Source organism: Larus michahellis, chromosome 15 (genome assembly GCF_964199755.1).
Source record: "Larus michahellis chromosome 15, bLarMic1.1, whole genome shotgun sequence".
Lineage (NCBI taxonomy): Eukaryota > Metazoa > Chordata > Aves > Charadriiformes > Laridae > Larus > Larus michahellis.
The window spans coordinates 1606669-1618866 of NC_133910.1; the positions used below are offsets into that span (position 1 = coordinate 1606669).

Here is a 12198-nt window from a genome sequence, read left to right on the forward strand (position 1 = left end):
CAGGAGCCGCCGAAAGGAAATCGCGGAACCCGCGCCTTGTTGGCTCGGGTATAAAATGGACCTGTTTAAAAATGACTTTAAGGCTCTTTAAGCTTTTTTTGGTGGGTTTTTTTTTGTTTTTTTTTTTTTTTTTTTTTTGTACCAAGGGGGATCCCGCTCCCCCCCCCCCCCCCCAGCTCCCGGGAAATGCCGTCGGCAGAAACGCAACCGGCACGGCAGCGGAGATGGTGTTTCCGCTCAACTGCGGGAACGGAGGTCCGGGGGGAGGCGGTGGGTGCTCCGGTCCCTCAGGAGTGGCATGAACCGGGGACGCGGGGCTGGGAAATGCGCCGCTGGTGTAGCGGTGTCACGCAAGATTCCCAATCTTGTGACCCGGGTTTGACGGTTGGACTCGATGATCCGAAAGGTCCCTTCCAACCTAGACAATTCTGTGATTCTGTGGAATCCCCCACGCGGGTCCGGTCATGCTGGTGCAATGCCTGGGATGATGGCAGGAGATGTCATGTCCCTGCCTGCCGGGCAGCTGCGGCACCTGACTGCAAGCGCTGAGTTTGTCAGACCTCAGCTGCAGCCACCGGCCTTGGATAGAGCCGTGCATGGCCGAAACACCCCCTCCTTTCCCAGTCACAGCCACATACCCGTGTCCCCACGGCATGAGCTCCCTTCCGAACCCTCTTCACGTACGCTGGATCAGTCTCACATCTGTAGGGTTTGTTTTCCAACCCTCCTCGAAGCGCGAAACTCCCAGCCGGCTGCAGGACAGCAGGTTGAGTCTTGGTGAAGACGTGCCTCCACAGCCGCCCACCCTGGGAACGCCCCACGGACACTCCAGTCATGCCAACCGCCGTGTCTGGCAGGGATGCCAGGTTAGCATCCCCGGTGTCCCTGTGCGCTGCAGAGCTGCTCGGGGCTGTCCGAGGGTTTCCCCCGCAGGGGCAGGGGATGCTGAGACAGGCAGCTTTGCAGACTCCAGGCATCCGACGTCCAGCCCCGTGCTCCGGGCATAGACCCGAGCCCTTGGCAAACAAGCAAGAGACGACACGATGCTCGACGGGACCCGCTGTCTGGGCTCCCGCTGGCCGCCATGTGCTGCCATTTCAGTCCCCAATTCCGGGTGGAGGGATTCCCACGGCCGGCGCCCCGCCACGTGGCTGGGCTCAGCCCCAACCGGCAGGGCTCGCGGCGGGAGCCCCATTAGAGCGTCAGCGGTGCCCTGGCAGGCTGTCAGCTTGCTCCGTGGCTTTCCAAGGTTTGCCGAGCGCGGGTGGCCGGGGGTGCGGCATGCTGGGGACGGCGGGCTGGGCTTTGGCAGGGGCTGCCGCCTGCCCGTGGCTCTCGCTGCCACCGAGGCCGTGTAGGAAGGTGCAGGCAGGGATGGGTGACAGCACGGCATGGGGCCAGCCGTGGGGACAACGCTCTTTGCAGCCTTGTCATCTGCCTCCAGCAGAATAGATGTCTCTTGAAATTTTCTTTCTTCCTTAATTTCCTTGGCCTTTCCCTCCTGCCAGCTGTCGGGGCAAGCCTGGGATTTTACTTCAAACGGAAAGGCCCTGCATTTCCTTTGCTCTCTAGTTTGCTGGAGCTCTGCACTCATTAATTGCTTCTCAATTTTAAGATGCACCTCTGGGACCAGCAACTGAAAAAAAGTGGCTTTTCTGGGCTCAGCCCCTGCCCAGAATGGTGTTTCAGGCGGGGTGTCACTTTTTGGCTGTTTTTGGCAGTTGTGCCGGGAGTCCCTGTGCCCGTGGCTCCAGCTGGAAGGGTGGGAAGACGCTGGGGGCTTGTCCCAGCCCCAGGATGGGAGAGGCGGAATTCTGGCTCACCCGTTCCAATGACGAGGTGCACTCCTCTGCAAAGACAAGGAGGGATGGGGCTCGTCTCCTGCTCCAGAGAGGAGCCCGAGGAGTATCGCGGCACTGAGGAAAGCTTCATGGCACCCACCCGGAGGGATGCACAGGCTAAAACCCCCCGTGGAGCCCAGCTGGCAGCAGCTTTTCTGCCTCACACCCCGGGCACTGCCTGCAAGGGCTGAGCCTGCTCAGGGTGTCGCAGGGCACCTCCACCCTGGCTGTTGGGCCGTGCTCCCCGTGGTCCTCAGTGCAGCACCACGGGAAGGTGCCAAAAATCGCCCTTTGCCTCTGGCCACATCTGTGCTCCGTGTGAGAGCCGAGGGCAGGCACCCCGGAGCAAGGAGGGCGCGGGGACAGGGGCTGCTGGTTGCTCGCGCTGGCTTTGGGCAGCACAATCGTCTGCTCCTTGGGAAGCCCCATCTGGCTCGTGCTGTCTCTGAATTTCTCTCTCGCGCTGGGTTTCACTTCAGTGTCTCTGCCTGCAGGGACGGAGCTGTGGCTGCAGCCTGGCCAAATGTCCCCAAACCTCCTCCTCCCATGGGGGTGGCACCGGGAGCACTTTGGGGGTCCTGCCAGAGCACCCAGCCCCCCAACGCCCCCGGAGCGGTGGGACAAACAGCGGCTCCTGTCCCGCTGGGCTCCTTGGAGAGCCTGCCCCCAGCATCCCTCACCTCCCCAGACATCTCTGTGCCTTTTTGTGCTTCCTCTGACATTTCCTGCAGAGGAACAGCACTGAGATGCTCAGCCCCGGGCACTGCCGGACGATGGTGTGACCGGAGTCGTCTGTATCGACCAGGCCACAGCTGGTGGAACCTCTCCCTGCAGGAGAAAGCGGTGGGATGTTTTAGATGGGGTTTGGTGAGGGGATGAGCTCAGGGCATCACCTCCCTCTGGGATGCAGGCTGAGCCTCCTCGTGCTTGGGGTTCCTGGTGCTCCGGAAGCTCCCGGAGCCTCAGGCACCACTGGGCTGTCACGTACTTTCTCACATCTTGCCCGCCTGGGGGGATTCACCCTGCCCCCCTCCTCTGCCCCCCGACACCCAACCCCTCCACCCTCCCCACCCTGCCCCCCTCCTCTGCCCCCCGACATCCAACCCCTCCACCCTACACACCCCGCGCCCCTCCTCTGCCCCCTGACACCCAACCCCTCCACCCTCCTCGCCCTGCCCCCCTCCTCTGCCCCCCAACACCCAACCCCTCCACCCTACACCCCCTGCCCCCCTCCTCTGCCCCCCGACATCCAACCCCTCCACCCTACACCCCCTGCCCCCCTCCTCTGCCCCCCGACATCCAACCCCTCCACCCTACACACCCCGCCCCCCTCGTCTGCCCCCCGACACCCAACCCCTCCACCCTCCACACCCCGCCCCCCTCCTCTGCCCCCCGACATCCAACCCCTCCACCCTCCACACCCCGCCCCCCTCCTCTGCCCCCCGACATCCAACCCCTCCACCCTACACCCCCTGCCCCCCTCCTCTGTCCCCCGACATCCAACCCCTCCACCCTACACCCCCTGCCCCCCTCCTCTGCCCCCCGACATCCAACCCCTCCACCCTCCCCACCCTGCCCCCCTCCTTAACACCCCTCACACCCAGCATCCCCCGCACCCCTCCTCTGCACCCCACATACCCAGCACCCCTCCACTGCGCCTCTTGCACATCTCTTACCCCCCTCCATCACCCCCCGTACACCCTACACCCCCCGAGTGCCTCTCTGCACCCCTGACCGAGTCCCTGAAGTCCCTCTCTCTGCCCCCCTGCTCCCTACCTGTCCCCACCGCCTCCACCTTCGTGTAACGTGGGACCTCCTCACATGCCAGCCTTGTCCCCGGGACTGCCCCTGCTTCTCCCCTGGCCGTGGGACACTGTCACTTCCAGCCCCCCCAGCCTGGATGCCTCCCTCTCAGGGGGATCCTGTGGACCTGGGACCACCCGGGGCTGCGGCCCCCTAAAAGCCATGGGTTCTTACCATGCTTCTGAGAAGCATCACTTTTTTCCTCCAGACCATATCAGGGCTCCTAAGCCCTGAAGAGCCTGAAGGAAGTCATTTATTTAGTCCTGGGAACAAAGTATGTTTTTAACAGCCCAAATCTGCAAGTTTTACGTCCCTCCCTCCATGGGGGACTTGCTGGGACTAAACTGCACCAAGAGAGAGGCCGGGATCCCCCAGCAGCGCGTCTCACATGCTGGAGGTTGGGGCTCTCTGAGGATGCTCCTGGACAACTTCTCCTTCAAATAACCCAGCACGGGCCCTCACCGATGACGGGGCACACAGGTAGCCCAGGGTGCTCACAGCCCCCGCGCTGCCTCTCCTGGGACACACTGTGACGTGTCCCCGTCGCGCCTCCAAGCAAAGGCGCCTTTCTGCCCCAGATGGAATCACCCACAAATCCTGACTCCAGCATGCTCCACAGAGAGAGCCGGAGAGCCAGGAGGGTGCGTGGGGCTGGGCTGGGACCTGGGCAGGGCTCCCTGGGCCTGGGTGGAGACGTTCACAGGGCAGTAGTTATCTGAAGGGTCTGGTCTGGGGAGCCCAGGGAATCATAGAATCACAGAATGGTTCGGGTTGGAAGGGACCTTAAAAGTCATCTAGTTCCACCCCCTGCCCTGGGCAGGGACACCTCCCACCAGCCCAGGTTGCTCCAAGCCCCGTCCAACCTGGCCTTGAACCCCTCCAGGGATGGGGCAGCCACAGCTTCTCTGGGCAACCTGGGCCAGGAGCTCACCGCCCTCACAGCCAAGAATTTCTGCCTGATATCTCATCTCAATCTCCCCTTTTTCAGTTTAAATCTCTTCCCCCTCGTCCCATGGCTCCCCTCCCTGATCCAGAGTCCCTCCCCATCCTTCCTGTAGGCCCCCTTTAGGGACTGGAAGGGGCTCTGAGGTCTCCCCGGAGCCTTCTCTTCTCCAGGCTGAACCCCCCCAGCTCTCTCAGCCTGTCCTCACAGCAGAGGGGCTCCAGCCCTCTGAGCATCTTCGTGGCCTCCTCTGGCCCCGCTCCAACAGGTCCATGTCCTTCTTGTGCTGAGGGCTCCAGAGCTGGACACAGCACTCCAGGTGGGGTCTCCCCCAAGCGGAGCAGAGGGGCAGAATCCCCGCCCTCACCCTCCTGCCCATGCTTCTTTTGATGCAGCCCAGGATACGGTTGGCTTTCTGGGCTGCAAGGGCGCATTGCCGGCTCACGTTGAGATCATGTTGGAACACGGCATGGAAATCACTAGCTTCCCATGATTCTGTTTGTGGTAGCACCTGAAACTGCCACCTACACAGTGGGGAATAGCTTTCATCAATGTTCGTGCCGTGGTTCTGGGGGCGGGGGAGAAGCCCTGCTGCTGGCTCAGGTCCCATCTGTGTCCTCGCCCTCCCCTGATACTTATGGGAGTTTGTGTATTGACCGGGTTGATCAGGTTTTTTTAAGACCATCATCCTCTGCTCACATCCTGCAGGTCCGGAGAGCAAATGAAGACCACTGGACTCCAGTTGATGGCATGCAAAGCTCTCAGCTTTCCCAGCGAGCCCCCTCAAAAAGCAGCTCAGGAGGTCATTTGGTTGCTCCTGCCCAAGCAGCTTCTGGGGGAGGCATGAAGCTGGATCTGGGGCTTGAGCTCAGGCAATTCCAATTAGAAACAAGGTATAATTAGCAATGGCAGGGGTGGCTGGGAGCAAAGTGTCAAGGGAATGCTAAGATTTCCATCCCTCATCATCATCTAACCAAGACTGGACCCCTTTCTTGGAGGAACAGGGTCATGACCCAATTAATTGGGCAGAATGCATAGGTGATGGGGGAGGATCCTCTGGCCAGTGCTAGGCAAAAGCAGCTCATTTTCTCATCAGGTCTTCAAAGGATGTGAAACCACGTCAGCCATCTCCACTAAGAAGAAGCGCGGTTGATTTTGGCCTCTCTTCTCAGACGTGCTTAGAATGGGGATTGAGGAGAGTCCTGCACAGGTAAATGTAGATTAAATACAAAGGAGTCTAATTCTGGGATTTGGTGATGCTTCTCCAATCCCTGATGCTGCCCACTTGAAGGTGCCGTACAAACACCCAGGGATGAATTAATTCTCTGACTCCACCTGGAACCCGAAGGAGCAAACCTCCCCCACGGGCCAGGGGGTTCCTGGCACAGTCCTTTGCTCCATTTTTGCCAAACTGGGCTGTACCTCAAGTCCCCGTCGGCAGCAGGAGCAGCCGTTGGACACCTCCTGCCTGGGCGCAGAGCTCTGGCCCAGAGGCCCCTCTGGTCTCCCCTCCTGAAGTCTCCAGCCACATGGAAGGTGTTCCCATGTCCACCGTATGTTTCTACAGCGGGTTGATCACCATTCCAGGTTGGAAGTGAGAGACCAGCTCTTGACAGCTCTGCTCCGTGCGCACAATCAGCACATGGGTGTTACCAGGTCGGGAAGCAGCCACCCCCAAGGACCTGCGTAGTTCTTCCTTTCTCTGTTTTATGAAGAACTCAAGAACTAACCGAGGCGAAGAGCGAGAAGGAGAGGAACCCTCAGTAGAAGCCGAACCAAATTAGATTTGCACTGACACTTACCCAGGAATTAAAGTTCTGATGATTATTTCACCATCACAGTGAAATATAGTTCTCGGAGACATCTTCCCATTTTTCTTGAGGTCTTTGATCCAGCTGGAGCGGGGAGCTGTGGTGATGGTACACCACTTCCCAGTGAGCTAGAGAGAATGGCTCCGCACTGGTTAATGCGGAGAGCAAGGAGCAGGAACCCCCGCTCGCTCCTCTGCCCATGCTGCTGACGGGTGGACAAGCATCTCTTCTGCCAGGCGGAGCAGCCGTCTGCAAGACAGAGCTAACCAGATGCAGGATCCACTTGGCCAAACCCAGGTCTGTGACCCTCACTGACCTGCTTTCTCTGCCACTAAAGTGTTCACGCACCCAAATGTCGTGCCATCCAATGCCGGGAGGCCTCAGGGACTCTGACTTCAGCAGGAACTGAGCTCCTTGCAAAAACAGGCAGGTGGGTTTCGTCTGACCTCTGGTCCCTCAGGGAGACCGTGTCCAAGCAAGGCATCTTCCCCATCCTCCACCACGGGAACGCCCTCCAGCAGCATTACCAGCTCTCCATCAAAACGTTCTCGCAGAAGGATTTTTGCCCGGGCCTGAGGCACCAATGGAAGCGCCAACTTCAGGAGCAAGAAAATGACCTTCACCTCCAGCACACCTAAGAAAGACGAGCTTCGCAGTCACCTCCCAGCGTTTGTCCCCGCGCCTGGATCCTCGGGGGCAGCAGAGCAAACCCTCCTCTTTCCCTGCCTGCGGGACGGCTGGTGCCGAGGTGGCGTGGTTACCTGGGTTCTCCCTGCAGCCGAACGGCGCGCTCCTGCCGCGGTCTGAGACAGAGCGATCCCCGCGGGCCAGAGGGCAGGGAGAAGGGGGCGAGACATTCCCTGCCAGCTCCAGCCCCACCGGCGGTTTCTGTGGGGTCAAAGCAAGAGGCTCCAGAGCGACGGAGAGCCCCAGACGAGCCCCTTGGCACCCTGGGGTGCGTCCCACCTGGTGCCAGGGACTGGATATGTCCCGTCTGCGTAAGTGATCCCCGTTTCATCCCTAAATCTTCCTTTGCTGTGGGTGAAGCTTCACTCCCTGAGGCTCGTTCTTTCCCAGGCGTGGTGGTGTAGAGCAGCGCGCTCCAAAATTTTCTGATTGCACAACCTCATCAGTGAAAAACACTGGAGTGTGCACCCCCAACATAGGTATATTTATCCATAAATTAGATCCGTGTTCACAATAATAGAAATTTTAAAAGGATGAGATAAAGATTAAATGAATTCTAGTTTTAAAATATCAATTTATTTCACTTTATTCATTAATAGTATAATGGTTTATTTGTCAATGGTATAAGTTAATTATAATTAAAAATACTTTCTTGCTGCACCCCAATAGATTGTTTTGCGCACCCCCTGGGGTGTGTGCCCCCCGCTTCGAGACCGCTGCTCTGGAGAAAGCACTGATCTTCCCTGACACATAGACCTGATAAAAGCTATATATGTTTCTTTTATCCCTAGTGATGCTCCTGGTCTTCACGGCGAGCTCCGTTGGTCCATGAGGTGGTGTGGTCTCACCCGTCGGTGTCGCGAGCTGATGAAGGCCGAGCACGGAGCACACTCAGGACATGCGGTGCCCCGACCCTTCCCTGCCACAGGGGCTCCCCGAACTCTTTCCCTGCCTGCCACCCCCAGAGGTGCCCACCCGGCCGAAGACTGACACGACTACGACTGGCAGGAGCAGTCAGGAGCTCACAGGTTTCCCTGTCGGCAGAGAGAGCAGAGGGGTGGAGGACGGCTCCGGCTCACCCTGCCCTGGGTACCGCGGGTGGGAAGGGGTGTGAAATTCCTGTTTTATTTCCAAAGGAGCTGCCGATTTTGCAGGTGTCCTAAAAACTGGGTTCCCCAGTTGGCCTTGCCTTGTCCGTGTGCTCTGTCAGGACGTGTTTCTTCCTCACCTGAGTGGGATAAATCACGTTGGGTTCCTACTGGGAAATCCTTGGCTCCCTCAGGGACGGGGGTGTTTCCAATCGCAGAAAACCAGTTCCCATCCTTTCTGCTAACTAGGAGTCTTACAGAGCCTTATTTGTAAAGAAATCCCAACGCAGCCTTCGGCCGAGGTCCGAGATGGACGCGTTTCGCGGTGCCTGTAGGCATATCTTCTTGCACACGTTGGGCAGCGGTCACAGCATCCTTTCGCATCTCTTTATTTACGATCACCAGGTAACACCTTCCTGGGTCCGTGTGCTGCCGAGAGCCCCTGACCCCTTGCTGAAGGCACATCAGGAGCCAGATTGATCTGCTCTCCCGGACGTGCTCGGGTACCACCCACGCTCCTGCTTCATCGCCACCATGTTGCACGTGGAAGCAGCTCACCGTCCCCAGGATTAGCTTTGACTCCTGAAACTACAAAGATCAATCCCCTGACAATAGTTTTCCTACTTATACATATTTTATTGCATTAAGGGAAAGACATCCGGCTCTGCAGTGTCTGCAAGTCCAGCCCAGACAAGATTATCCACCGCTTAAAAGGAGATGCAAACAGCCGAGCATTACTGCTGTGCTTTGCGCGGTGTTTCACCTCCGAAAAGGCTCTGCTGAGGAATAAAAGCTCTTCCCAGAAAGCCTGACAAAGCCCAGGTGTAGATAAATGATTAAAGAAAATAAGGCTCACCAAGGGCACCATCACAGCAAAGCCAGTGCAGCTTCTCTACCTGGGCAGTGCCTATTTTTTAGGAGAAAAGTTCCCAGAATTACTTATTGGGAGAATTCCTGTGGCCGAGCAGCCAGCAATTTCACAAAATCCCCTCCTAGTCTATTTGGGTCTCCAGAGGATGCTGTGTGCCATCCTCCTGCCACTGGCCCGAGAGGGTGAAGATCGCCACCGTGCTCCACACTGGGAGGACGCTGCCCGGCTCCTGCTGCTCCGAGCCCCGTCCAACCTGGCCTTGAACCCCTCCAGGGATGGGGCAGCCACAGCTTCTCTGGGCAACCTGGGCCAGGGGCTCACCGCCCTCACAGCCAAGAATTTCTGCCTGAGATCCAATCTAAATCTCCCCTCTTGCAGTTTAAAGCTGTTCCCCCTCGTCCCATGGCTCCCCTCCCTGATCCAGAGTCCCTCCCCACCTTTCCTGGAGCCCCTTTAGGGACTGGAAGGGGCTCTAAGGTCTCCCCGGAGCCTTCTCTTCTCCAGGCTGAACCCCCCCAGCTCTCTCAGCCTGTCCTCACAGCAGAGGGGCTCCAGCCCTCTGAGCATCTTCGTGGCCTCCTCTGGCCCCGCTCCAACAGGTCCATGTCCTTCTTGTGCTGAGGGCTCCAGAGCTGGACACAGCACTCCAGGTGGGGTCTCCCCCGAGCGGAGCAGAGGGGCAGAATCCCCCCCCCCCTCGCCCTCCTGCCCACGCTTCTTTTGATGCAGCCCAGGATACGGTTGGCTTTCTGGGCTGCACGCGTGCATTGCCAGCTCATGTTGAGCTTCTCATCAACCAGCACCCCCAAGTCCTTCTCCTCAGGGCTGCTCTCAAGCCATTCTCCACCCGACCTGTATTTGTGCCTGGGATTGCCCCAACCCACGTGTAGGACCTTGCACTTGGCCTGGTTGAACTTCTTGAGGTTCGCATGGGTCTCTGCCCAGAGCAGGGGGGTTGGAACTAGATGATCTTTAAGGTCCCTTCCAACCCGAACCATTCTGTGTTTCTATGATTGATTCTGTGAGAGAGCGCTCACCTGCCAGGATCATCTCTGCCTGAGATGGGCTTCCTGAGGCTGGCAGTGCCAGTTCAAGCCAGTTGTGTGTGGGGCTCCTGGTGCTGTGATGGTGGTACCAAGCCCTCGGGTCCCCACCAGGCAATAATGGTTCTGAGCATTGGATGCGCTGGTCAGGGAGAGCAAGGAACTGCTGGCTGCGCCCCCACCAGCACCACACAGCACCGCCTGACCATGAGCCCCAGACCCCTCGTGTGTTGTGTCACCGAGAGACACATCCCTGCCATGGACACCTATAACACCCCCCTGTTGAGGGTTTTCCTTATGGCTCCTTTGACCTCACTGTTTCTCAAGCTGTAGATGATGGGGTTGAGCATGGGGGTCACAACGGCATACAGCAGGGCGAGCACCTCGTCCATCTCCTTGGAGCTGCTGGAGTGAGGCACCAGGTACACAATGGCCCCAGCGCCAAAGAACAAGGACACCACGGTCAGGTGGGAGGTGCAGGTGGCAAAGGCCCTCTGTGTCCCTGCTCCCTTCTGGAGGACAGCCCCGATGATGTGAACGTACGACACGAGAGTAAGGAGGAAAGAGCCCACCGCTATAGTCCCAGCGAAAGTGTACAAGGTGGCCTTGTTGAGGGGAGCGTTCGGGCTGCAGGACACCTTCAGCAAGAATGGCACCTCGCAGAACAAGTGGTCAATCATGTTGGACCCACAGAAGGGCAAGCGGGCTGTGAGGAAGGCCTGGATCAGAGATGAGAAGGAGCCGCTGAGCCACGAAATGGCCACTAAGCAGTGGCACATCTTCTTGCTCATGAGCGTTGGGTAGTGGAGGGGGTGGCAGATGGCCAGGAACCGATCATAGGCCATGGCAGCCAGGAGCATGCACTCGGAGCCCCCAAAGCAAAGGAAGAAGTAGATCTGTGTGATGCAGCCCACAAAGGAGATCGTCCTCTGCGGTGAGAAGGAGTCTCCAAGGATCTTGGGGAGGGTGACAGAGGAGTAGCAGATGTCCAGGAAGGAGAGGTGGCCCAAAAAGAAATACATGGGGGAGTGTAGGTGGGCGTCCAGCCAGACGAGGGTCATGATGAGCAGGTTCCCAAGCACCGTCACCAGGTAAACGAGTGAGAAGCATAGGCAGAGGGTCACCTGTGCTCTGTAGGCATTGGAAAACCCCAAGAGAAGGAACATGGAGGGGCTGCTGAGATTTCCCCGCTGCAGGGACTCAGGGTTCATCTACAGGGAGAGCAGGAGGAGATAAGGACAGGTAGAAGCGGGGCGAGCGCTCACCCCTGCCGTGGGGCATCACCAGCTCTGCTCCGCAGTGGGCTGAAGCCATGACTCTGCCCCGGCACCCCTCACACCTCGCTCCAGGGGCTCGGGGGGAGCGGGGGATATGCCTGTGGGGGCAGATGGCGGGTCTCAGCCCACGGCGTTTGATCCTCAAAGCAACCCCTGACTCTGTGTCACCTGAAGGACACCAGAGAGAGGTGGGACCTCACCACTGCAGTCAGGAAGGATCCCAGGGACTGCTAAATGAGGGCAGACAAGAGCAGCTCCTCTCCCCCCCTCCAAGTTTCCCGTGCTGCAACCGGAGCATGGTCTAAAGATCCCACAAAACATCCAATGTGATGGGTTGGACCCTGCCTCGATGAAGAGTTACTGCCCTTCACGGGACCAAACTGTGTTTACACCGTTAGTGAAGATACAGAAAGATCTCCTGCTTCCCCTCTCCACCACGGATTGCAGGAGCAGACCTTACCTCTCTCCAAAATGACAAAAAAGGAATTGTTAAAAGTTGCGGACAAAGGTGTCTGCTTGCAAATACCGCACTGTAGATGTTAGCCTCGTGCGCACACCTGGAAGCAATGTAAGGGAGGGTCCTCTGAGAGACCTTGGGAGGAGCAGAAAGGCATCTGAAGGTGCTGCTGTAATTCCTGCAGGCTTGAGAGTGTCAAGGCAAAGCAGAGCCAGCAGCCTTCAGGAAAAGGGAAAGACTCTGCATCTAACGAGAAACTGAAGCTCAGGGATAAAATAAGATGAGACACAGAAGGTTTTGAGTGTGAACCTAAAGCTACTGAATCCCCGGGAAGAGCAGTAAGGAGACGCTCAGAGATTCGCGCCAGCCTGAAAGAA

At 58.2% G+C, this 12198-nt stretch overlaps 1 protein-coding gene across 1 annotated transcript; it reads right to left on the reverse strand.

The window, feature by feature from the left end:
* Positions 1–10353: 10353 nt before the first annotated feature.
* On the reverse strand, positions 10354–11316 carry LOC141751780 (olfactory receptor 1f45-like). The gene has a single exon (XM_074609143.1). The coding sequence runs from the start codon at positions 11296–11298 to the stop codon at positions 10354–10356; it is 945 nt and encodes a 314-aa protein (XP_074465244.1). The 5' UTR covers positions 11299–11316.
* Positions 11317–12198: the final 882 nt, after the last annotated feature.

Excerpts from the sequence above, each read along its gene's own strand:
- LOC141751780 (XM_074609143.1), bottom strand. The coding sequence starts at position 11,298 with ATGAACCCTGAGTCCCTGCAGCGGGGAAATCTCAGCAGCCCCTCCATG.